The sequence below is a fragment of the Nerophis lumbriciformis genome, linkage group LG05 (genome assembly GCF_033978685.3).
Source record: "Nerophis lumbriciformis linkage group LG05, RoL_Nlum_v2.1, whole genome shotgun sequence".
NCBI classification, from domain to species: Eukaryota; Metazoa; Chordata; class Actinopteri; order Syngnathiformes; family Syngnathidae; genus Nerophis; species Nerophis lumbriciformis.
Genome location: NC_084552.2, coordinates 53,997,392 through 54,022,832, shown reverse-complemented (window position 1 = coordinate 54,022,832; position 25,441 = coordinate 53,997,392). Strand labels below are relative to the sequence as shown.

The window sequence follows — 25,441 nt, the reverse complement described above, 5'->3', positions numbered from 1 at the left end:
TCGCAGAGGTAGCTGGAGCCTATCCTTGCATTGTCAATATTTTCAGCTATGAATAAACGTTTTCAATTTGAATTGGGCAGCGCAGCTCGGTTGGTAGAGCGGCCGTACCAGCAACCTGAGGGTTCTAGGTTTGATCCCCGCTTCTGCCAGCCTAGTCACAGCTGTTGTATCCTTGGGCAAGACACTTCACCCACTTGCTCCCAGTGCCACCAACACTGTTTTAAATGTAACTTAGATATTGGGTTTCACTATGTAAAGCGCTTTGAGTCACTAGAGAAAAGCGCTATAAATATAATTGACTTAATTCACAATTCAATGAATCTAATTTCAATGCATTGTTGAGGAATACTTTCTTTATTCAACCAAATCACATTATATTTATTTCAATTTATTTTAGTTTATTTTATGAAAGTAAAATAAGTAGTTCAATTGTATTTTATTTATATTTTTGACCTATTCATTTGCATGCATTCGAATGTGTCTGCAACTGTCTTGAAAGATAAAACACATGCAGATAATGGGATTCAAAAATTTTTAAGTTACATGTTTGTGTTTTCTTTTCTTTATATTCAATGGTAATTTATGATCACTTTTTGTTTTTACAATTGCATTTTTATATAAGTTAATTTCTGAGAACATGTAATTAGGTTTAAGTCCACCAGAGAATGCCAAAAGTCATGCCTTCAAACTTGCAGGGCAAAGGTCCCGATGTAAAAAGTTAACCAAGAGCCGTTTAAAAGTTGCTTAAAGTTGGTTTCTTCCCGACCAGATGTGCAGTATTATTACACACAGAGGACTTACTGTTGTCTGTATTATTGTCGTCTAATTATATATTTTTTTAAAGTAGGCATTTTTGATGTTCTCCATTGGAAGCCCAGCGTCCTTTTATCGATTTAACTGCCACTGGCGGTTGCGTAACGGCTTCACAGCCACGGCCACACAAAGTCCCCTATGCACACCATGGCGCCTCCCTATACGGGGCACGCCTACTGGCCTACAAGCAACATGCTCATACCTGGGAGATAGAGACACATGACCCGTGAGTGGGCGGGACCACTGCCTGCAGGGCTGGAAGGACACGTTGGAGAGCAGCACAACCAAGGACAGCAGTGTGCTTTGTGTCTTTTTAACTTGTAGAAGCAACAACAACACAAGACAGGAAACATGAGCAGGTAAGATACTGCTACTTTTCATTGCATTGTTGCAGAGAAACGTGCAGAAAGGCGCAATTTATATGCACAAATAATGAATATATTGAAAGTTTATTGTCAGATTATGAGAGCACATCTTCCTCATTTTGCAGGCCTGAAAGCAGTTCTCATTTTTGAACTTATCCAAAGTCTTCAGCTATTATAAGCGACAAACGTGCGGTGTCGTGTTACTTCCTGTCACACTTCACAACATTAGGTACACTGCAACAGCGTTGCCCTATGGGCTGCAATCAATAGCAGCATACGTTTAAAATGCAATGTCGTAATATTAGAAACAGTCTATGGTTAGAATGATCATCTGTTTAAAGCTGGGATTTGTTACCATCCTATCGTATTGGCTCTCAGTGGGCGGCCCAGGTGTTCCTAATGTTGTGACCCAACCACAGAGCTCATGGAAGTGCATGAAAGCCAGAATGTGGACTAAATTCCAATTACAGACTCTTTTTTTTAGGCGGGGTTGGCCACACCCACCCGAGGCTCGGGGTATTTCGACACAGGCCTTTGTTTTGTTTTTTAATTCAACGTGTTTGTGTCACAATATTAATTTGTTTAAAAACATATGTTTTATTTTTGCCACTTTTACTGCAGTTTCTGTCGTAAGTATACAATTCTCATTTTACCTTGGTTTGCACAATGCACTTTTTGCATGACAACGCTGCATATTTACAGTGATGTGGTATTGCATCTGTTAATAAGATCACATTTATTTCTTTGGCTTTTTTTTTTTTTTTTTTAAAGCAATAGGCTATCAACATGTCCAAGACTTCACCTCAGGGGGGGTGGGGAGGCTGCGAGGGTTTTGGGGCCTCCTCCCCAAACCTCAACAACCTCCTCCTCACTCCTCAGCCCCGAAAAAACAGTTTGAAAAAAAGAATCATGACTTTACTCAACAGAACAGCAACAATGCACAAATATCCTAGGGCTGCAACTAACGATTCATTTGATAATCGATTAATCTGTCGATTATTTCTTCGATTAATCGATTAATAATCGGATAAAAGAGACAAACTACATTTCTATCCTTTCCAGTATTTTATTGAAAAAAAAACAGTATACTGGCGCCATGTTCTTTCAACTTGCCAAATAAAACAAGGAAAATGTTACAAAAATGCACACTTTTGTCACCCCTGCTATAGATAATAAAAAATTAAATCTGATAAATGTATCGATAAAAAGCAGAGCCTGGCGATGCATGCGCATTTATCATAACTCTCTCACTCTCTCTGTCTCTCCCCCTCCCTCACGAATGCTGCTGCGTTGTGTTTTTAACCTTCTTAACCCTGAACGTACATTGAAAATACACGCAACCCTAACTCAAAATGCCGGACATTTGAGGCATTTAAAGGGGAACATTATCACCAGACCTATGTAAGCGTCAATATATACCTTGATGTTGCAGAAAAAAGACCATATATTTTTTTAACCGATTTCCGAACTCTAAATGGGTGAATTTTGGCGAATTAAACGCCTTTCTAATATTCGCTCTCGGAGCGATGACGTCACAACCTGGCGTCACATCGGGAAGCAATCCGCCATTTTCTCAAACACCGAGTCAAATCAGCTCTGTTATTTTCCGTTTTTTCGACTGTTTTCCGTACCTTGGAGACATCATGCCTCGTCGGTGTGTTGTCGGAGGGTGTAACAACACGAACAGGGACGGATTCAAGTTGCACCAGTGGCCCAAAGATGCGAAAGTCGCAAGAAATTGGACGTTTGTTCCGCACACTTTACCGACGAAAGCTATGCTACGACAGAAATGGCAAGAATGTGTGGATATCCTGCGACACTCAAAGCAGATGCATTTCCAACGATAAAGTCAAAGAAATCTGCCGCCAGACCCCCATTGAAACTGCCGGAGTGTGTGAGCAATTCAGGGACAAAGGGCCTCGGTAGCACGGCAAGCAATGGCGGCAGTTTGTTCCCGCAGACGAGCGAGCTAAACCCCCTATCGACCCTAGCTTCCCTGGCCTGCTGACATCAACTCCAAAACTGGACAGATCAGCTTTCAGGAAAAGAGCGCGGATGAGGGTATGTCTACAGAATATATTAATTGATGAAAATTGGGCTGTCTGCACTCTCAAAGTGCATGTTGTTGCCAAATGTATTTCATATGCTGTAAACCTAGTTCATAGTTGTTAGTTTCCTTTAATGCCAAACAAACACATACCAATCGTTGGTTAGAAGGCGATCGCCGAATTCGTCCTCGCTTTCTCCCGTGTCGCTGGCTGTCGTATCGTTTTCGTCGGTTTCGCTTGCATACGGTTCAAACCGATATGGCTCAATAGCTTCAGTTTCTTCTTCAATTTCGTTTTCGCTACCTGCCTCCACACTACAACCATCCGTTTCAATGCATGCGTAATCTGTTGAATCGCTTAAGCCGCTGAAATCCGAGTCTGAATCCGAGCTAATGTCGCTATAGCTTGCTGTTCTTTCCGCCATGTTTGTTTGTGTTGGCTTCACTATGTGACGTCACAGGAAAATGGACGGGTGGTTAAAATCAGGCACTTTGAAGCTTTTTTTAGGGATTTTGCGTGATGGGTAAAATTTTGAAAAAAACTTCAAAAAATATGATAAGCCACTGGGAACTGATTTTTAATGGTTTTAACAATTCTGAAATTGTGATAACGTTCCCCTTTAAGAAACACCGCCCGACAGCCCCGCAAAAGAGGACATGTCCGGTGAAAAGAGGACGTATGGTCAGGACTTAGCCCGGTCGCTGCGAGCATGCTAGCAGCGATCGCTGCTAGTCCTCTTTTGCTAGCATGCTAGCAGCTAACGGGCTAGGATAGACTGACCATACGTCCTCTTTTGCGGAGCTGTCAGGGCGGAATTTCTTAAATGCCTGGAATGTCCGGCATTTTGAGTATTGTTTACACATCGTGCAGTACGCCACTTAATATGTCCGTGTGGAAATTCGTTCGGTACACTTCCACACCGAAAACGAAACGCCCGTACCGAAACGGTTCGATACAAATACACGTAACGTTACACCCCTATTATTTTGATTATTGTTTCTCAGCTGTTTGTAAATGTTGCAGTTTATAAATAAAGGTTAAAAAAACGTAGCCTCTGCACATGCGCATAGCATAGATCCAACGAATCGATGACGAAATTAATCGCCAACTATTTTTATAATCGATTTTAATCGATTTAATCGATTAGTTGTTGCAGCCCTAAAATATCCATTTAAAAAAATACTTCTGTTCATGAATAAATCACCTTCGCGACGGGCTCATGCTCGTCTCTGCGAGTGTATAGGAGGTCAGTCAACTTCAAGAATAGTACTGGCGTTCTGGGAGACCTGTTCTTTTAGTTCGCAAGTCAGCAGGTTTGCCTCTCACACAGTCAGGCAGGGTGCGAGCCCCACTCGGAGCAGTAGGAAAAAACAACACAGCCAAGAGAAAGAGTACACAATCGCCACACGGAGCAGAGCTGTCTGTGATTGACACCCATCATTGCATTCTGCCGTCAGAATTGGGGGCCCCTCTGGGTGGGGGCCAAATAAATGGGTAATACTTGTAAAGCACTTTTCTACCTTCAAGGTACTCAAAGTGCTTTGACACTATTTCCACATTCACCCATTCACACACACATTCACACACTGATGACGGGAGCTGCCATGCAAGGTGCTAACCACGACCCATCAGGAGCAAGGGTGAAGTGTCTTGCTCAAGGACACAACGGACGTGACTAGGTTGGTAGAAGCTGGGGATGAAACCAGGAACCCTCAGGTTGGTGCTAAGCCCGTGTCACTCACACAACGAGGATTCTTGGATTTTCCTTTGCCACATGAAACAATCTAGAAGAAAAATTTCAGTTGTGAAAGACATCTGATGTAAATTGTATGATTGATATAGTAAAAATACCAACAAATTAAAATGAATATGTCGTGCATATTAATTGCACAAAAGTGGCCATGAAGGGAGTCCAGTTTTACAATTTGATGCATATCATTTTGCTAGCATTTTGATACATTTAAAGAGCTGACGTCTAAAAGATAGACAAATAGAAGCCAGATGATTTAAAAATCGACTTTATTGTCGTGAATATGTCCCCTGTCCCGCAAACTATGACATGTGTTATAGGGGCCTGGCCTGGTTCTTACGTAAGTCGTATTGCATAAGTTTCCTCTGGGAGTGTGTTTGTGCCAAACGGGCTGCGATGTGTTTGTGGCCCCCATAATTCCAACCCTGCTCTCATGTTACACATCTGTTCTTCGTCTTGGTTGCCGTTGTTCTAAAAACCACATGCGGCAACTTCTGCCTGAGATAAAGCTCCAGCAGCAGCCTCTCACGTTTTATCTTTTGCTGGCGATAGCTTCGGAAAAAACACTCTAAACTACCCATCCGGACTTCTTTGGCGTCTTTCCACAGACAGTAAAAAGCTCTGAGAATTTTAGGAAAGAACATTGTTTAAGAAGACTTTAAAGATTCTTCAAAGACTTCAAAGATTCTTTATTGTTGGGAATTTTCTAAGACATAATGGAAGAATCAAGGGAAGTCCTTCCAAAACACTTAGTCACATGGTCATCCCATGAAATCATGAGTTAGGCTGCATTTGTCTGGTTCGCTTAAAAATGAACTCTGGTGCTTTTTCTCTGCTGGTAGGCTTTGATTAGTTCAAGTGCCATAGTCCTAAACCTGGTGTGCACCAAACAAGCGGAATGAGACAACTTGAGAGGTTGGTTTCGGTCCACTTGCAAGTGAATAGCCGAGCCCAAATGTGAACACTACATGGAGCAAAGACACACACCAAAAATAGGGAGCAAAGATGTGGTGCAAAAAATGGCCTAAAATTGTTGACCAAATACTCAGAAAAAAGACAGACCACAGACAAGGAAAAGGAGAAAGACTCTTTTTTTTCTCTCTCTCTTTGGAATGCATTTTATGGCACAAGGGTGGGAGCAGACCAAGTCTTCTTCTTCCCACTTCTTTTGGACGCTTCAGCAAAAATGTGTGCTTGTAAAGTTGTTGTTTTTTCCATGGTCCAAATAAAATTGATTGATTGATTTATACATTTAAAGACATAGAGCAGGAGCAAATACACGGACCAAAGACATGCAGCAAAGACACAGAGCAAGAGCATAGTCATGGAACAAAGACACTGAGCAGGGATGCGGGGTAAAAACAAAGATCAATACATTGGGCAGAGACAGACCAAAGGCATGGAGCAGGAGTAAAGACACGGGGCAAAGACACATAGCAAAAACATGGAGCAGTAGCAAAGTCATGAACCAAAAACATGAAGCAAAGACAGTGAGAAAAGACACAGCAGGACATGGAACAAAGACATTGAGCAGGGAGCAAAAATACTGACTGAGCAAAGATGCGGAGCAAAGACACTGATAAAGACATTTAGCAAAGACAGACCAAAGACATGGAGCAGGAGTAAAAACACGGGAGAAAGACACCGAGCAAAGACACTTAGCAGGAGCAAGGACATGGAACAAAGACACTAAGCAAAGACATGGAGCATAAACAAAGACACGGAGCAAAGACATGGAGCAGGAGCATAGTCATGGAACAAAGACACTGAGCAGGGATGCGGGGCAAAAACAAAGATCAAGACATTGGGCAGAGGCAGACCAAAGACATGGAGCAAAGACACAACAAAGACACGGACCGGGAGCAAAGTCATGAACCAAAAACACGAAGCAAAGACAGTGAGAAAAGACACAGAGCAGGAGCAAAGACATGGAACAAAGACATTGAGCAGGGAGCAAAAATACTGACTGAGCAAAGATGCGGAGCAAAGACACTGATAAAGACATTTAGCAAAGACAGACCAAAGACATGGAGCAGGAGTAAAGACACGGGAGAAAGACACCGAGCAAAGACACTTAGCAGGAGCAAGGACATGGAACAAAGACACTAAGCAGAGACATGGAGCAGAAACAAAGACATGGACCAGAGACACGGAGCAAAGACACTGAGCAGTGTTACAATGACAGATATGAGAAAGATATCAACTTTTTGTCTCATCTAAACGTCAACATAAACACAGAGAAACCCGCACCAAATTGCATACCATCCATCCATCTATCCATTTTCTACCGCTTGTCCCGTTCTTTCTTTTTTTTCTCCAGATTTTTATTTGTTGTGTCTGGATCAGAATTGAACCTAAAGTGTGAATGCAGGCCAAGGATGTGCAGAACACACATGTTTGGATCTTTTTTTTTGTAGAAGAGAATGTTTGCCACCACAGTCCACATCTGGATGCAATCATCTGCATTCTCCAAGTTACAACATTTTCTTTCTTGCTGGCTTCCCGACTGCCAAAAGGCCAACACAGGAAAACATTCAGCACAGGACGAATAAAAGGAAAAGAGGGCATTGGAGGGTTCACTGTTGCCGGGTAGATTACACAAACACATTATGAGCACAAGTGTTAATTTTTAAATGTGTTTTTTTTCCGCAGTGCAGTCCTGACATAACAGGCTGCATCTGGTTCTGATCAGAAGAACTGGCGCTTGTCAAGCATGTGACAGAGCAACAAAGTTTAACCCTTTGACAGAATGGAGTAAAAGCGCAGAGAAGTTGGCGAAAGGAAGGCTTAAAATGAACAAGGAGAAACTTCAGTCAGAAAGCCATGTAAAAATGCTGGGATGCTAACAAATTAAAAAGGCATGAGGTTTAATGTTTTGATGCAACATCCTCATTCATTTAAAAAAAAAAGAATACTATTAAGTACTTTATTCCCTTCATACTAGCCTGTGTTCTATATATAACATGGCAATAAAATAAAGCATCCATCCATCCATCCATCTTCTTCCGCTTATCCGAGGTTGGGTCGCGGGGGCAGCAGCCTAAGCAGGGAAGCCCAGACTTCCCTCTCCCGAGCCACTTCGTCCAGCTCCTCCCGGGGGATCCCGAGGCGTTCCCAGGCCAGCCGGGAGAGATAGTCTTCCCAACGTGTCCTGGGTCTTCCCCGTGGCCTCCTACCGGTCGGACGTGCCCGAAACCAAACTTAATTGTGTGAATGCTGACAAGGCATTGCTGGCTTTTAGCATGCACAAGCTAGCATGCTAGATATAGCATGCTAACGTTTTAGCCAATTTTGTAGGTATGCGCATAAAAGTCATTGCTATCGTTGCTTACTGGCAATGTGATGTTAGCATTTTCATGTTAGCTTTTTAGTTAACTTTGCAGGTCTTACATTTTGTTACATGACGCTATCTTGTTGGCATGCTATAATGTTCACCAATTTCGTAGATAAACACATAAAAGTCACGAGTGCTTCCTTAGTAGCAAATTTTTAATGGTGACATGTTAGAATGCTAATGTTAGCATGCTAGATTTTTTTTGGTTAATTGGTCAGGTATACACCTAAGTGTCAGATATTTTGTTGCTTGGCAGTATCCTATTAGCATACTGTTAGCATGCTACCATATTTGCCAAGATTGTAGGTATACACATTAAATTCCATCCATCCATCCATTTTCTATGATATCATTTTTTAGCGCTGCTACCCTACAAGTATTGTAATGTTAGCATGTTAGCATTGCTAACATTGCAATTTTCGCAACTTTTTTAGGTATACACATAAGTCATTGATTTTGTTACTTTCCAGTGCTACCTTACTAGCATGGAATGTTAGCATTTTCGTGTTAGCATGTTAGCTTTTTAGTTAATTTTGCAGGTTTTACATTTTGTTACATGACGCTATCTTGTTGGCTTTTGATTGCTTGATTGAAACTTTTATTAGTAGATTGCACGGTACAATACATATTCCGTACAATTGACCCCTAAATGGTAACACCCGAATAAGTTTTTCAACTTGTTTAAGTCGTAGTCCACGTTAATCAATTCATGGTAAATGCTATAATGTTCACCAATTTTGTAGATATACACATAAAAGTCACTATTGTGACTTGGTGCTTCCTTTGTAGCACATTTGTAATGGTAACATGTTAGAATGCTGATGTTAGCATGCTAGATTTTTTGGTGAATTATTCAGGTATACACCTAAGTGTCAGGTATTTTGTTGCTTGGCAGTATCCTGTTAGCATACTGTTAGCATGCTACCATATTTGCCAATTTTGTAGGTATACACATTAAATTCATTTATATAATTATTTAGCGCCGCTATACCCTACAAGTATTGTAATGTTAGCATGTTAGCATTGCTAACATTGCAATTTTTGCAACTTCTTTAGGTATTCACATAAGTCATTGATATCGTTACTTTCCACTGCTACCTTACTAGCATGTTAACATGCTAGTATTTTAGCTAAGTGTCAAATATTTTGTTACTTGACTCTATCTTGTTAGCATGTTAACATTTAGCATGGTACCATGCAACAATGTTCATCAATTTTGTAGTTATGCACATAAAAATCATTGATATAATTACTTGGTGCTACCTAATTTTACAGGTATAGACCTATGAATCATTTATTTATGCTATGAATAAATAAATAAACAAACATAATAAAGTAGTTATGTTATCTTTTGAACATTTTAGCTGTTAGCATGATAGCATACAAGTCATTGACAATCGTTACTTGGCACTAAGTTACTAGCAATGTTGCGTTAGCATGCTAGCTTATTAACCAATGTTGCAGGTATATACCTAAAAGTCATATATTTTGTTACTTTATGCAATCTTGTTAGCATACTAAGTGTTAGCATGTTAGCATGCCATTATTGTTTTCAAATATTGTAGCTATACACACAACTTTATATTGTTACTTGGTGGTACTTTACAAGCCATGTAATGTTAACATGTTACGATACTAATGCTAGCATGCTATCTTTTTAGCTTGTTCCGCTCTTATACACCTGAGAGTCATATATTTTGGTATTTGACGCTATCTTTTTAGCATACTAACATGCTACCATTTTAGGAACTTTTTTTGATATAAACTGTCAGGTTCAAACACTGATGACATCTATTAAACAAGACAAGAAGCAAGGAATTAAACAGAGACAGAATTAAATTTGGCTCAATTGAGGAGAGACGTCTGGGCTGTACTCTTTTACAGTCTCCATCACGCTGTGGCGAAAAATTGTACGCCTCCTCTTTTATTTGGATTTTCCCTGATTACTTAGCAACAGCTGTTTCTAAGGTACGGGGGTCGTAAACAGCCATCGCCTTTGATTACAACAGTTCAAAGAAGAGGTCGTAAAACAGTGCACAGAAAAGGTCGCCAGGAGGGGAGTCTGGTCCTGCTTCCTCTCTGCTTTTGCGGTTCTTGGGTCAAGACAATATCTTTCTGTTGATTACAATACATGAAAGAAACAGCACACCTTCACGTTGCTTCCCATCCTACACAGTGGAGTTTTACAAGCCTTCTTCTTGGTAGGTTCAAATACAGCTTTTGTCCTCTCGCCGGGAACTCATGGAAACACAAAGTTTTGTGATAACTTAGATACAATTATTCTGACATAAACCTTAAAAGTAATGGATTTTGTTAGTGCTATCTTGCTACCAGGCTAACATTAGCATATTAGCATTGTATCCATTATTTACATGGCATGTGTTTCTTCATTTCAACTATTCCAAAATGAATTCAACATCTCAAGACTCATACTACATTTCAGTTCAGCTGCATCTCTTCAACATTCAAACCATTCCAACATTTCCACAGCATTTCAGTTCAGCTTCAGGTTTTTGCAGCATTCACCCACAATTCCTACTGAAATGTCTTCATCTAGTAATCAATATCCTGCTTGAAAGGTGCAAAAGAACAACGTCCGTGAACCAGGATTAACATCAAGCATGGCCATGACTTGGTTGGTTATGCAATATCGTGTGTTATCACATGCTGCACGAGTGCATATACACGGCTAACATGTTTGTGCAACTTTAAAACAAATATTGAAGATGTTTAATGCAAAGCAAATATTTAAGTGGTACTCTGGCGGGGGTGAATGTCCCCTTCTCTCTTTCTGTGTGTGCAGGTGTTTGATCAGCCAGCCGGAGGTGCAGAGCTTCATCGAGAGGTGCATGATGGCGGTGGGCACCAAGCCGAAACACGCCCGCAGCCTGGCACAGGTTCTGGTGGAGGGGGACCACAGGGGTCACTACAGCCACGGGCTGAACAGGATGGGTGAGTGTAACCATGCACGTTCTGTACTTGGAGTGTATTTGTGTGTAACTGGAATCCGCGTCCTTCCTTCCTTCCTCATCCTGGTGTTGTGTTGGACTCCTTGTTATGTTGGAAAACTGCTTCATAACATCACACCACACTACACTTTTTCTACCAAATGAACCATAGTTTTCCAGTGCCGGCAGCACTCATGCAGAAGCTACCGCCTCCATGCTTGACTGTAGGCAAGACACATATATCTTGACGAGCACTTTGTGTAATGTGTGACATTTACACAATACGTGTGTGATATTTACACAATTAATTTTTACTGGCTATGTAAACTGTTTACTGCTATAAAAGCTGTACAGTGACTACTCTAAAGTACATCCAAGTTGACTTTCTATTGCAGTGGTTCTCAAACCTCGGTATCGTTTTTTTATTATCGGTATCGTTTTTTGTTTTTTTTTTGTTTTTTTTATTAAATCAACATAAAAAACACAAGATACACTTACAATTAGTGCACCAACCCAAAAAAACCTCCTTCCCCCATTTACACTCATTCACACTCATTCACACAAAAGGGTTGTTTCTTTCTGTTATTAATATTCTGGTTCCATCCATCCATCCATCCATTTTCTACCGCTTATTCCCTTTGGGGTCGCGGGGGGCGCTGGAGCCTATCTCAGCTACAATCGGGCGGAAGGCGGGGTACTCCCTGGACAAGTGGTTCCTACATTATATATCAATATATATCAATACAGTCTGCAAGGGATACAGTCCGTAAGCACACATGATTGTGCGTGCTGCTGGTCCACTAATAGTAATAACCTTAATTTAATTTATTTTATTTAGTTAATTTTACTAATTTTTATTAATTACTAGTTTCTATGTAACTGTTTTTATATTGTTTTACTTTCTTTTTTATTCAAGAAAATGTTTTTAATTTATTTATCTTATTTTATTTTATTGATTTAAAAAAAAAAACCTTCTCTTCACCATACCTGGTTGTCCAAATTAGGCATAATAATGTGTTAATTCCACGACTATATATCGGTTGATATTGGTATCGGTTGATATCCATCCATTTTCTACCGCTTATTCCCTTTGGGGTCGCGGGGGCGCTGGAACCTATCTCAGCTACAATCGGGCGGAAGGCGGGGTACACCCTGGACAAGTCGCCACCTCATCACAGTCGGTTGATATCGGTATCGGTAATTAAAGAGTTGGACAATATCGGAATATCGGATATCGGCAAAAAGCCATTATCGGACATCCCTACTCAAAACCTTTTCGCCAAGTACCACCTCAGAAAACGCCTGGCTCTCCAAGTACCACCAAATAACCAACATTAAAATACAGTAGCGTAGGAGGCCTAAGTATCCATTAAAAACAAAGCAGAGGTTCTATTTAACAAGTTATATATATATATATATATATATATATATATATATATATATATATATATATATATATATATATATATATATATATATATATATATATATATATATATATACAGGTAAAAGCCAGTAAATTAGAATATTTTGAAAAACTTGATTTATTTCAGTAATTGCATTCAAAAGGTGTAACTTGTACATTATATTTATTCATTGCACACAGACTGATGCATTCAAATGTTTATTTCATTTAATTTTGATGATTTGAAGTGGCAACAAATGAAAATCCAAAATTCCGTGTGTCACAAAATTAGAATATTACTTAAGGCTAATACAAAAAAGGGATTTTTAGAAATGTTGGCCAACTGAAAAGTATGAAAATGAAAAATATGAGCATGCACAATACTCAATACTTGGTTGGAGCTCCTTTTGCCTCAATTACTGCGTTAATGCGGCGTGGCATGGAGTCGATGAGTTTCTGGCACTGCTCAGGTGTTATGAGAGCCCAGGTTGCTCTGATAGTGGCCTTCAACTCTTCTGCGTTTTTGGGTCTGGCATTCTGCATCTTCCTTTTCACAATACCCCACAGATTTTCTATGGGGCTAAGGTCAGGGGAGTTGGCGGGCCAATTTAGAACAGAAATACCATGGTCCGTAAACCAGGCACGGGTAGATTTTGCGCTGTGTGCAGGCGCCAAGTCCTGTTGGAACTTGAAATCTCCATCTCCATAGAGCAGGTCAGCAGCAGGAAGCATGAAGTGCTCTAAAACTTGCTGGTAGACGGCTGCGTTGACCCTGGATCTCAGGAAACAGAGTGGACCGACACCAGCAGATGACATGGCACCCCAAACCATCACTGATGGTGGAAACTTTACACTCGACTTCAGGCAACGTGGATCCTGTGCCTCTCCTGTCTTCCTCCAGACTCTGGGACCTCCATTTCCAAAGGAAATGCAAAATTTGAATGCAATTACTGAAATAAATCAAGTTTTTCAAAATATTCTAATTTACTGGCTTTTACCTGTGTGTGTATATATATATATATATATATATATAATTTTATTTTTTTGGTGACAGTGTATGTACCTCAAATAGACAGCTGATTTAGAAATATGTGTTTGTATCCTTCCTGGACAGACATGTACGTCAAAGACGTTCAGACGGGGATTTGCGCCAAAGACGGGGAACCAGTTGTGGAGAAGGAAAGTCCCGCCACTGCTCTCGTGAACGGGAACAACCTCCTGGGCCCTGTGGTGGGAAACTTCTGCATGGATCTGGCGGTCAAGAAAGCCAAAGAAGTCGGGATTGGCTGGGTGGTGGCGCACGGTGAGCCAGTGAACACTCGCGCCTCTCACTATCGCCATTAACACTATACCAAACCTGGTATATTATAGTTATAGTTATTTATTCAATAAAAATGGAGCACACCTGATGTATTATAGATGATCTATGATTTCTTAAAAACAACAGACCACACCTGTCACACTGTAGATGATCTTTGATTCTTTAAAACAACAGTGCACACCTGTCATATATTTGATTCCTTAAAAACAACAGAGCACACCTGTCATATTACAGATCTTTAATTTCTTAAAAACAATAGTGCCCACCTGTCTTACTATAAATTATCTTTGATTCCTTGATAACAGCTCACACTTATCATATTACAGATGATCTTTGATTTCTTAAAAACAACGCACACCTTTCATATGCTGGATGATCTTTGATTCATTAATAACAACAACGCACACCTTTCACATTACACATGATCTTTGATTCCTTGCAAACAACAGCACACATCTGTCACATTACAGATGATCTTTGATTCCTTAAAAACAACGCACACCTTTCATATAACAGATGATCTTTGATTAATTAATTAACAACAGAGCAAACCTGTCATATAAATGATCTTGGATTTCTTAAAGACAACTCCCGCTTGTCCCTCTCAGGGTCGCGTGGGTGCTAGAGCCTATCCCAGCTGTACTAGTTGGGGACGGCGTGGCGTAGTTGGGAGAGTGGCCGTGCCAGCAACCTGAGGGTTCCTGGTTCGATCCCCACCTTCTACCAACTTAGTCACGTCCGTTGTGTCCTTGAGCAAGACACTTCACCCTTGCTCCTGATGAGTCGTGGTTAGGGCCTTCCATGGCAGCTCCCGCCATCAGTGTGTGAATGGGTGAATGTGAAAATAGTGTCAAAGCGCTTTGAGTACCTTGAAGGTAGAAAAGCGCTATACAAGTAAAAACCATTCACCATTTAATTTACTCAGGCGGAAGGCAGGGTACACCCTGAATACAGTAGATCTTTAAATAGTAATTTTGCAGTTTTTTCTTAAACAGAACAGAGCTCACCCGTCGTATTATAGATGATCTTTGATTAGTTATTTCCAGTAGGCTCGTGAAAACAAAATCGCTCATCACATTATAGATGACCTTTGTTTGATGTATTTTTAGTAAGCCCTTAAAAATAACAGACCTCACCTGTCATGTGATTGATGATCTTTGATTAGTATGTTTCCAGTTGGCCCTTGAAAACAACAGCCATCACATGTTATATTATAGATCAGTGGTTCTTAACCTGGGTTTGATCGAACCCTAGGGGTTCGGTGAGTCGGCCTCAGGGGTTCGGCGGAGCCTCCGCCACGGAGGTAAAGAGACATCCGACTTATCGTGTAAATAAAAACTTCTCCCTATCAGCGTATTATGGATACCCCCAAACAATGTTCCCTCTAATTTTCCATCTGATTTGCAGGTTTTTTGATTGATTGATTGGAACTTTTACTAGCAGATTGCAAAGGAAGAGAATACACAGTACAGTACATATTCCGTACAATTGACCACTAAATGGTAACACCCGAATACGTTTTTCAACTTGTTTAAGTCGGGGTCCACGTTAATCAATTCATGGTAATGTGTGTAAGGTGTGTAATTTGTTGTGAGTTCATGCACTGTGTTGGTTTTGTTCTTTGAACAAGGTGAAGGTGGCCATGCAGCAATCGGAGGGTTGCTTGTTACTGGGGTTCAATCCCCACCTTCTACCATCCTAGTCACGTCTGTTGTGTCCTTGGGCAAGACACTTCACCCTTGCTCCTGATGGCTGCTGGTTCGCGCCTTGCATGGCAGCTCCCGCCATCAGTGTGTGAATGTGTGTGTGAATGGGTGAATGTGGAAATACTGTCAAAGTGCTTTGAGTACCTTGAAGGTAGAAAAGCGCTATACAAGTACAACCCATTTATCATTTATTTATTTATCATGTTCATGCACGGTTCATTTTGTGCACCAGTAAATGAAACATACGACTTTTTCTTGAATTTGAAAATATATATATATATATTTATTTATTTATTTTTTTCACTAAAGAAGGGTTCGGTGAATGCGCATATGAAACTGGTGGGGTTCGGTACCTCCAACAAAGTTAAGAACCACTGTTACAGATGATATTTCATTAGTTATTTTCAGTAGGCTCCTAATAATAACTAAATCACTCATCACATTATAGATGTTTTTTGAGTAAGCCCTTAAAAATAACAGACCTCACCTGTCGTCTGATTGATGATCTTCGATTAGTGTTTTAGCAGTTAGACTTTAAAAACAGCAGTGCGCTCCCGTCACATAGGGGATCTTTGACTAGTTTTTTGTGTCTCTTTTCTTACTAGGCTCAAACCACTACGGCATCGCCGGCTATTATGCCATGCAAGCGCTGAAAAAAGACATGATCGTGAGTGGGGGAAAAATGTCTTAAAACAAGCAACAGTATTTAATTCTAAGTGTGTTGACTCCAACGCAGGGCATGTCTTTCACCAACACGTCCCCCCTGGTGGTCCCCACGCGTGGTAAAGATGTGAGGAAATTAAAAGGCCGATACACGTTAATACACTGCAATATGGTGAGCAATTTAATAAATGTCTCGTTGTTTTTAGTGCACTTTAGGCACCAACCCCATCAGTGTGGCAGCTCCTTCTAAAAATGGAGATAACTTTGTTCTGGACATGGCCACCTCAGCCGTGGCCCTCGGAAAGGTAAGTACACTCCCGCTGGTCTACCTGATTGGGGGGGGGGGGGGGGGGGGGGGGGTGCTGTGATGTCATTGTTTCTTTGTGTGTGTGCACAGGTGGAGCTCAATGACCGCCGTGGCGACAGTATCCCCGAGGGCTGGGGGTGTGACCCCCAGGGCAAGCTCACCACTGACCCCAAGAAAGTTCTGAACGGAGGAGGCTTGGTTCCCATCGGAGGCAGTGAGGCCACAGGTCAGCGTAAAAACTCTTATCCTGTAACGTTAGCATTTTTGCTAGCATTATAACAAATTATTAAAGTTCTTAAGGCAGGTGTATCTAATGATGTGTCCAGCAACCTGAATTGTCATTTTTTGGGGGGTTTTCCAGGAGGGTACAAAGGTTACGGTCTGGGAATGATGGTGGAAATCTTCTGTGGTATCCTGTCCGGAGCCAAGTACAGCAAAAACATCCGTACCTGGAAAGTGACTGACAAGGTTGCAGACCTGGTAAGTTTCTTTAAATACTCCAGAGTATTTTTAAAAAAAAAAGTTGGATTGACTTGTAATTTCTCACTCTGCTCAAAGTGCTCAGGGCGTCGGGGAGTGAGCTTTACGCAACACACTAATAATAATAACTGGGATTTATATAGCGCTTTTTCTAAGTACCCAAAGTCGCTTTACATGTAGAACCCATCAATCATTCACACCTGGTGGTGGTAAGCTACTTTCATAGCCACAGCTGCCCTGGGGTAGACTGACGGAAGCGTGGCTGCAATTTGCGCCAACGGCCCCTCCGACCACCACCTATCATTCATCATTCAATTCACCGGTGTGAGTGGCACCGGGGGCAAAGGGTGAAGTGTCCCGCCCAAGGACACAACGGCAGCGATTTTTGGATGGTAAGAGGCGGGGAGCGAACCTGCAACCCTCAGGTTTCTGGCACGGTTGCTCTACCCACTACGCCATGCCGCCCCACACTAACTATCGCACAGCCACACAAGCTGGAATCCGTTACTTAAAAATATTTTTTTACACAACCCATAGGGGGCGCCTGAGTGCATGTATTTGTGTTGCAAGTGAAAGTCAAGATGGCATCATTTTGCATCACCGCTGTTTATGTTGGGCTGATGAACTTGTCCAAACTATCGTGTGTGTGTGTGTGTGTGTGTGTGTGTGTGTGTGTGTGTGTGTGCGCGCGCGCGCACGCGTGTATGTTTGCAGGGTCAGTGTTTCGTGGCAATCAACCCAGAGAACTTCGCTCCGGGGTTCACTGACCGAATGGCGGACCTTCTGGCCATCCAAAGAGGACTGGACCCTGTGAGTGCTGTGCCATGTAACAAATTATTTTTATTTTTTTTGTATCCATCTTTTATACCTAAAACTCCTGTGGAGAAAAAAAAACTGAACAAATATTCAATGAGAAGACACAATGAGGGTGTCCCAAGCCAATACTGATATTGTATATTGTCTGATACTAGCAAAAAAATAAAGTATTGGATGATATTGGCTTGCATGCATAATCTCCAATATAATGTCCGATACAAGCAGTCCTGCTGCCCGTCCACTTGTGCAAAGCTGGACAGCCAGTTAACATCTAAATGTCCACCAATAGGCACACAATGTTGGTCTTTTTTTCGTATTATAGTCAAGTCATTTACAAAAGTTAAACACGGCAGGCTATAGACTCTTAGAAGCTAGCAGCTACACCACAACTAAGCACACAATAGCACACAAACTAGACATACATAATAAGTGTTCTTTATGAACAATGTTGCAATCTAAAACAGCACATTTGTTATTATAAACACGTGTCAAAAATGTACTTACACATATGGTTCCAAGGCAGAAGCGTATTAGAAAGTATCCAGTAACAAACGTGTCCACATCATTCAATTTACTGCGCCATGAGCTTAATTTAATGAATTATTGTGACTACAGATAAATGCGATAAATGCGTTAAAATTTATCGGAAATTATCTGTATCGTTTTTTTTTGTTATCGGTATCATTTTTAATTTTTTTCATTAAATCAGCAGAAAAAACACAAGATACACTTACAATTAGTGCACCAACCCAAAAAACCTCCCTCCCCCATTTACACTCATTCACACTCATTCACACAAAAGAGTTGTTTCTTTCTGTTATTAATATTCTGGTTCCTACATTATATATCAATATATATCAATAGTCTGCAAGGGATACAGTCCGTAAGCACACATGATTGTGCGTGCTGCTGGTCCACTAATAGTACTAACCTTTAACAGTTGATTTGACTAATTTTCATTAATTACTAGTTTCTATATAACTGTTTTTATATTGTTTTACTTTCTTTTTTATTCAAGAAAATGTTTTTAATTTATTTATCTTATTTTAGTTTATTAATTTTTTTTAAAAGTACCTTATCTTCACCATACTTGGTTGTCCAAATTAGGCATAATAATGTGTTAATTCCACGACTGTATATATCGGTTGATATCGGTATCGGTAATTAAAGAGTTTGACAATATCGGATTATCGGATATCGGCAAAAAGCCATTATCGGACATCAATCAATCAATCAATCAATCTTTATTTATATAGCCCTAAATCACAAGTGTCTCAAAGGGCTGCACAAGCCACAACGACATCCTCGGTACAAAGCCCACATACGGGCAAGGAAAAACTCACCCCAGTGGGACGTCGATGTGAATGACTATGAGAAACCTTGGAGAGGACCGCATATGTGGGTAACCCCCCCCCCCCTCTAGGGGAGACCGAAAGCAATGGATGTCGAGTGGGTCTGACATAATATTGTGAGAGTCCAGTCCATAGTGGATCCAACATAATAGTAAGAGTCCAGTCCATAGTGGGGCCAGCAGGACACCATCCCGAGCGGAGACGGGTCAGCAGCGTAGAGATGTTCCCAGCCGATGCACAGGCGAGCGGTCCACCCCGGGTCCCGACTCTGGACAGCCAGCACTTCATCCATGGCCACCGGACCTGTGCCCCCCCCCCTCAAGGAAAAGGGGAGCAGAGGAGAAAAGAAAAGAAACGGCAGATCAACTGGTCTAACTGGGGGGCTATTTAAAGGCTAGAGTATACAAATGAGTTTTAAGATGGGACTTAAATGCTTCTACTGAGGTAGCATCTCTAATTGTTACCGGGAGGGCATTCCATAGTACTGGAGGACATCACTAATTGTGACCACTAGGCATCGCCAAAAAGCAAACACACAAATCTGTCATTGATTGATTGATTGATTGAAACTTTTTTTAGTAGATTGCACAGTACAGTACACATTTCGTACAATTGACCACTAAATGGTAACACCCGAATACGTTTTTCAACTTGTTTATGTCGGGGTCCACTTAAATTGATTCATGATACAGATATATACTATCAAATATATACTAACATCTTAATACAGTCATCACACAAGATACTCATCAGAGTATATACATTGAATTATTTACATTATTTACAATCCGGGGTGTGGGATATGGAGGGGGTCGGGGGGTAGGTTTGGTTGGTATCAACACTTCAGTCATCAACAATCAGATTCAACAATTGCATCATCAGAGAAATGGACATGGAAATGGGAGTGGTTTTCATACCTACTATTAGGGATGTATTCAGAGTACAGGTATTTTTGTTGGTACTGGTTCCTAATTGGGTCGGTCCAGGAGGAGTTCAAGATTCTGGACAAATGATACGGGTACCTGTATTTTTTTTATCCGACTGACTGACGTAATTATGACACACTGTCACAGTCAGTTTAGGTGTCGCTGCTATGTATTAAAACGACCAAGATCTGATAATCATCTTGAAAAATCCCAAATAAAGAAGCAACACCACACAAAAGTTTGTACCACAACAATATTTCCTCCTCAAAAGTCCCTCAAAGTAATGCACGCTAATAAGAGTTTGGAGTAGAGATGCGCGGTTTGCGGACACAACCGCGGAGTCCGCGGATTATCCGCGGATCGGGCGGATGAAATTAAAAACAATAAGATTTTATCCGCTCGCGGGTCGGGTCGGGCGGATTAATTAGATATTTTTTATTTTTTTTATTTTTTTTGCGGGTGGCAGTTAAACCAATTCGGAAATATATATACATAGTTAAATGTTGTTACCCACATACGAAAAACGAGCAGGCACCTGCTGCATATGCCACAACAGAAGGAAAAAAAAGAAAAGAGATGGACACTTTTACGGAGCGGAGAAGGGACGCCTCGCCGGGGTCCGGGACCGAGGCCCCTTCCCCCGAGAGGGCCCCACCGGGAGCCGTAGCTGAGGCGATCCGCGAGAAGGGCCCGACGCACGTCCAGGGTCACTACCGCGCCCACCGCACCGACACCCCGCCTCGTCCGCTTTCGCAGTGCGCTCACGAAAGGGGTGGGGCTCACCCTGGTTGATATAGAGAGCAGGACGGTGGCCATGGAATTTCATTTATGGTTTGTGATAAACCATCAAACTCATTCGTTAAAAGGACTCTATAGTAATATAAAGCAAATTTTTCTGGACATTATCATGCAAGAAAAGTTTATTTTTGGGATCGCGATCACCGCGTAATGATTTTTAAAGGTTGCATTACATTAACTGTCCCATGTGATCAACCAGTGCGATTGGAAGTCCATGCTCAATTATTGCCTCCGTAAATAAAACTTCGGCATTTATCACATCCAAAGAATCTGTTTGGGCGACGAAAAACGTTGAAAGTTTTCCACTTGTATCGCTAGCAACGGCATTAGACTTGTGTTTTTTTGTCCCAACGTGGTCTTTTACATCGCTAATTCCTCCGTGTCCGATCGAAAAATCTTGTCTGCACAAGGTGCAATTCGCGTAGTTTTCACCCTTTTTTTTTTTTTTTAATTAATATTAGATATATAACAACGGGCGGATGGCGGGCGGGTGCAGTTCTGATCAAACGTTACATCGGGTGGATGGCGGATGGTTGACGACTTTCTGACGCGGTTGCGGATGAAATAAATTGCCTATCCGCGCATCTCTAGTTTGGAGTGAGCGCGCTTTACTCATTACCGCCACTACCGTTCTTCATCAACCTTCCTTTTAGCAATCCAGTAATCCACAGGCCAATAATAATCCACTCAGAAAAGTGAAACATTTAAATAACATAATAATCTTTAAAGTTTCTTCGAAGCAACATAGAATCCACTGACACGTCACTCCATCGCGCCGCGTTTGAATGATGGCATCAAAACACCTTGCTTAACATGCTGATTGATTGTTTTGATTTATATGATATACAGTGGGGCAAAAAAGTATTTAGTCAGTCACCGATTGTACAAGTTCTCCCACTTAAAATGATGACAGAGGTCTGTAATTTTCATCATAGGTACACTTCAACTGTGAGAGACAGAATGTGAAAAAAAAATCCAGGAATTCACATTGTAGGAATTTTAAAGAATTTATTTGTAAATCATGGTGGAAAATAAATATTTGGTCACTTCAAACAAGGAAGATCTCTGGCTCTCACAGACCTGTAATTTCTTCTTTAAGAAGCTCTTCTGTCCTCCACTCGTTACCTGTATTAATGGCACCTGTTTGAACTTGTTATCTGTATAAAAGACACCTGTCCACAGCCTCAAACAGTCAGACTCCAAACTCCACTATGGCCAAGACCAAAGAGCTGTCAAAGGACACTAGGAAAAGAATTGTAGACCTTTACCAGACTGTGAAGAGTGAATCTACAATAGGCAAGCAGCTTGGTGTGAAAAAATCAACCGTGGGAGCAATTATCAGAAAATGGAAGACATACAAGACCACTGATAATCTCCCTTGATCTGGGGCTCCACGTAAGATCTCATCCCGTGGGGTCAAAATGATCATGAGAACGGTGAGCAAAAATCCCAGAACCACACGGGGGGACCTGGTGAATGACCTGCAGAGAGCTGGGACCAAAGTAACAAAGGTTACCATCAGTAACACACTACGCCGACAGGGAATCAAATCCTGCAGTGCCAGACGTGTCCCCCTGCTTAAGCCAGTGCATGTCCAGGCCCGTCTGAAGTTTGTTAGAGAGCACATGGATGATACAGCAGAGGATTGGGAGAATGTCATGTGGTCAGATGAAACCAAACTATAACTTTTTGGTATAAACTCAACTCGTCGTGTTTGGAGGAAGAAGAATACTGAGTTGCATCCCAAGAACACCATGCCTACTGTGAAGCATGGGGGTGGACACATCATGCTTTGGGGCTGTTTTTCTGCTAAAGGGACAGGTCGACTGATCCGTGTTAAGGAAAGTATGAATGGGGCCATGTATCGTGAGATTTTGAGCCAAAACCTCCTTCCATCAGTGAGAGCTTTGAAGATGAAACGTGGCTGGGTCTTCCAGCATGACAATGATCCCAAACACACCGCCCGGGCAACGAAGGAGTGGCTCCGTAAGAAGCATTTGAAAGTCCTGGAGTGGCCTAGCCAGTCTCCAGACCTCAACCCCATAGAAAATCTGTGGAGGGAGTTGAAAGTCCGTGTTGCTCGGCGACAGCCCCAAAACATCACTGCTCTCGAGAAGATCTGCATGGAGGAATGGGCCAAAATACCAGCTACTGTGTATGCAAACCTGGTAAAGACCTATAGTAATTGTTTGACCTCTGTAATATAACCTTTGTTGGCAATAACAAAGTATTGAGTTGAATTTTTGTTATTGACCAAATACTTATTTTCCACCATAATTTACAAATAAATTCTTTAAAAATCCTACAAAGTGAATTCCTGGATTTTTTTTTCAAATTCTGTCTCTCACAGTTGAAGTGTACCTATGATGAAAATTACAGACCTCTGTCATCATTTTAAGTGGGAGAACTTGCACAATTGGTGGCTGACTAAATACCTTTTTGCCCCACTGTATGTCATATGATAAACCATGTAAAAGGTACCATTGATCGCTGAGTAATTTTATGTGATTAAACCTGCACACTTCAAAAAATTTAAAGTGTGTACTGATGTCGGTATCAATACTCGGAAGTAAAAAAAAAAAAAAAATGTTGTATCGTGGTCCCCCTAGTTCAAACTATTAAAGGGGAACATTATCACAATCGCAGAATGGTTGAAACCATTAAAAATCAGTTCCCAGTGGCTTATTATATTCTTCAAAGTTTTTTTCAAAATTTTACCCATCACGCAATATCCCTAAAAAAAGCTTCAAAGTGCCTGATTTTAACCATCGTTATAAACACCCGTCCATTTTCCTGTGACGTCACATAGTGAAGCCAACACAAACAAACATGGCGGGTAGAACAGCAAGGGATAGCTACATTAGTTCGGATTCAGACTCGGATTTCAGCGGTTTAAGCGATTCAACAGATTACGCATGTGTTGAAACGGATGGTTGTAGTGTGGAGGCAGGTAGCGAAAACGAAATTGAAGAAGAAACTGAAGCTATTGAGCCATATCGGTTTGAACTGTATGCAAGCGAAACCGACGAAAACGACACGACAGCCAGCGACACGGGAGAAAGCGAGGACGAATTCGGCGATCGCCTTCTAACCAACGATTGGTATGTGTTTGTTTGGCATTAAAGGAAACTAACAACTATGAACTAGGTTTACAGCATATGAAATACATTTGGCAACCACATGCACTTTGAGAGTGCAGACAGCCCAATTTTCATCAATTAATATATTCTGTAGACATACCCTCATCCGCGCTCTTTTCCTGAAAGCTGATCTGTTCAGTTTTGGAGTTGATGTCAGCAGGCCAGGGAAGCTAGGGTCGATAGGGGGTTTAGCTCGCTCGTCTGCGGCAACAAATTGCCGCCATTGCTTGCCGTGCTACCGAGGTCCTTTGTCCCTGAATTGCTCACACACTCCGGCAGATTCAATGGGGGTCTGGCGGCAGATTTCTTTGACTTTATCGTTGGAAATGCATCTGCTTTGAGTGTCGCAGGATATCCACACATTCTTGCCATCTCTGTCGTAGCATAGCTTTCGTCGGTAAAGTGTGCGGAACAAACGTCCAATTTCTTGCCACTTTCGCATCTTTGGGCCACTGGTGCAACTTGAATCCGTCCCTGTTCGTGTTGTTACACCCTCCGACAACACACCGACGAGGCATGATGTCTCCAAGGTACAGTCGAAAAAACTGAAAATAACAGAGCTGATTTGACTCTGTGTTTGAGAAAATGGCGGATTGCTTCCCGATGTGACGCCACGTTGTGACGTCATCGCTCCGAGAGCGAATATTAGAAAGGCGTTTGATTCGCCAAAATTCACCCATTTAGAGTTCGGAAATTGGTTAAAAAAATATATGGTCTTTTTTCTGCAACATCAAGGTATATATTGATGCTTACATAGGTCTGGTGATAATGTTCCCCTTTAAGAGGGCATCTTTGCATACAATCTGAATATTCATTTGATATTTTTTTAAAAGGGTTGTAGTATTTCAACACTTTTTCTTTTGCAGTATTACTCCTAAAGAAGACAACAATATTAACTTGTTTGTTTATGTGCTGCAGGCTGAACCTGGCGCTTCCGTTCTGACCGCCGGAGATCCAGAGAGGGCCAACATCTCCAAGTGTGAGAAGATGGGCGGTATCCCCTACCACATCAACGTCGTTAACTACATGGTAGGACAAGTCAGATAGAAATTCAAAGAGTAAATCAAACCAAATTTCTAGGTACCGTATTTTTCGGACTATAAGTCGCAGTTTTTTTTCATAGTTTGGCCGGACTCCAGTGCGACTTATATATGTTTTTTTCCTTTTTTATTATGCATTTTTGGCAGGTGCGACTTATACTTTGAAAAATACGGTGTAATGATTGATGATAAAATGAACTGGAAATCCCATGTAAAAAATATACAACAT

The 25,441-nt window shown here is 41.3% G+C and overlaps 1 protein-coding gene across 1 annotated transcript in view; it reads left to right on the top strand.

The window, feature by feature from the left end:
- Positions 1–1,010: 1,010 nt before the first annotated feature.
- Positions 1,011–25,441, top strand: part of LOC133606089 (uncharacterized oxidoreductase YjmC-like) — a 29,580-nt gene continuing 5,149 nt past the window's right edge. The window contains exons 1-10 of the mRNA XM_061959654.1: positions 1,011–1,172; positions 11,114–11,262; positions 13,778–13,966; positions 16,296–16,357; positions 16,427–16,480; positions 16,560–16,658; positions 16,751–16,886; positions 17,022–17,140; positions 17,855–17,950; positions 25,091–25,201. Coding sequence (XP_061815638.1) covers positions 1,165–1,172; positions 11,114–11,262; positions 13,778–13,966; positions 16,296–16,357; positions 16,427–16,480; positions 16,560–16,658; positions 16,751–16,886; positions 17,022–17,140; positions 17,855–17,950; positions 25,091–25,201 — 1,023 coding nt within the window. The 5' untranslated portion in view covers positions 1,011–1,164. The remainder of the gene's footprint in view (positions 1,173–11,113; positions 11,263–13,777; positions 13,967–16,295; positions 16,358–16,426; positions 16,481–16,559; positions 16,659–16,750; positions 16,887–17,021; positions 17,141–17,854; positions 17,951–25,090; positions 25,202–25,441) is intronic.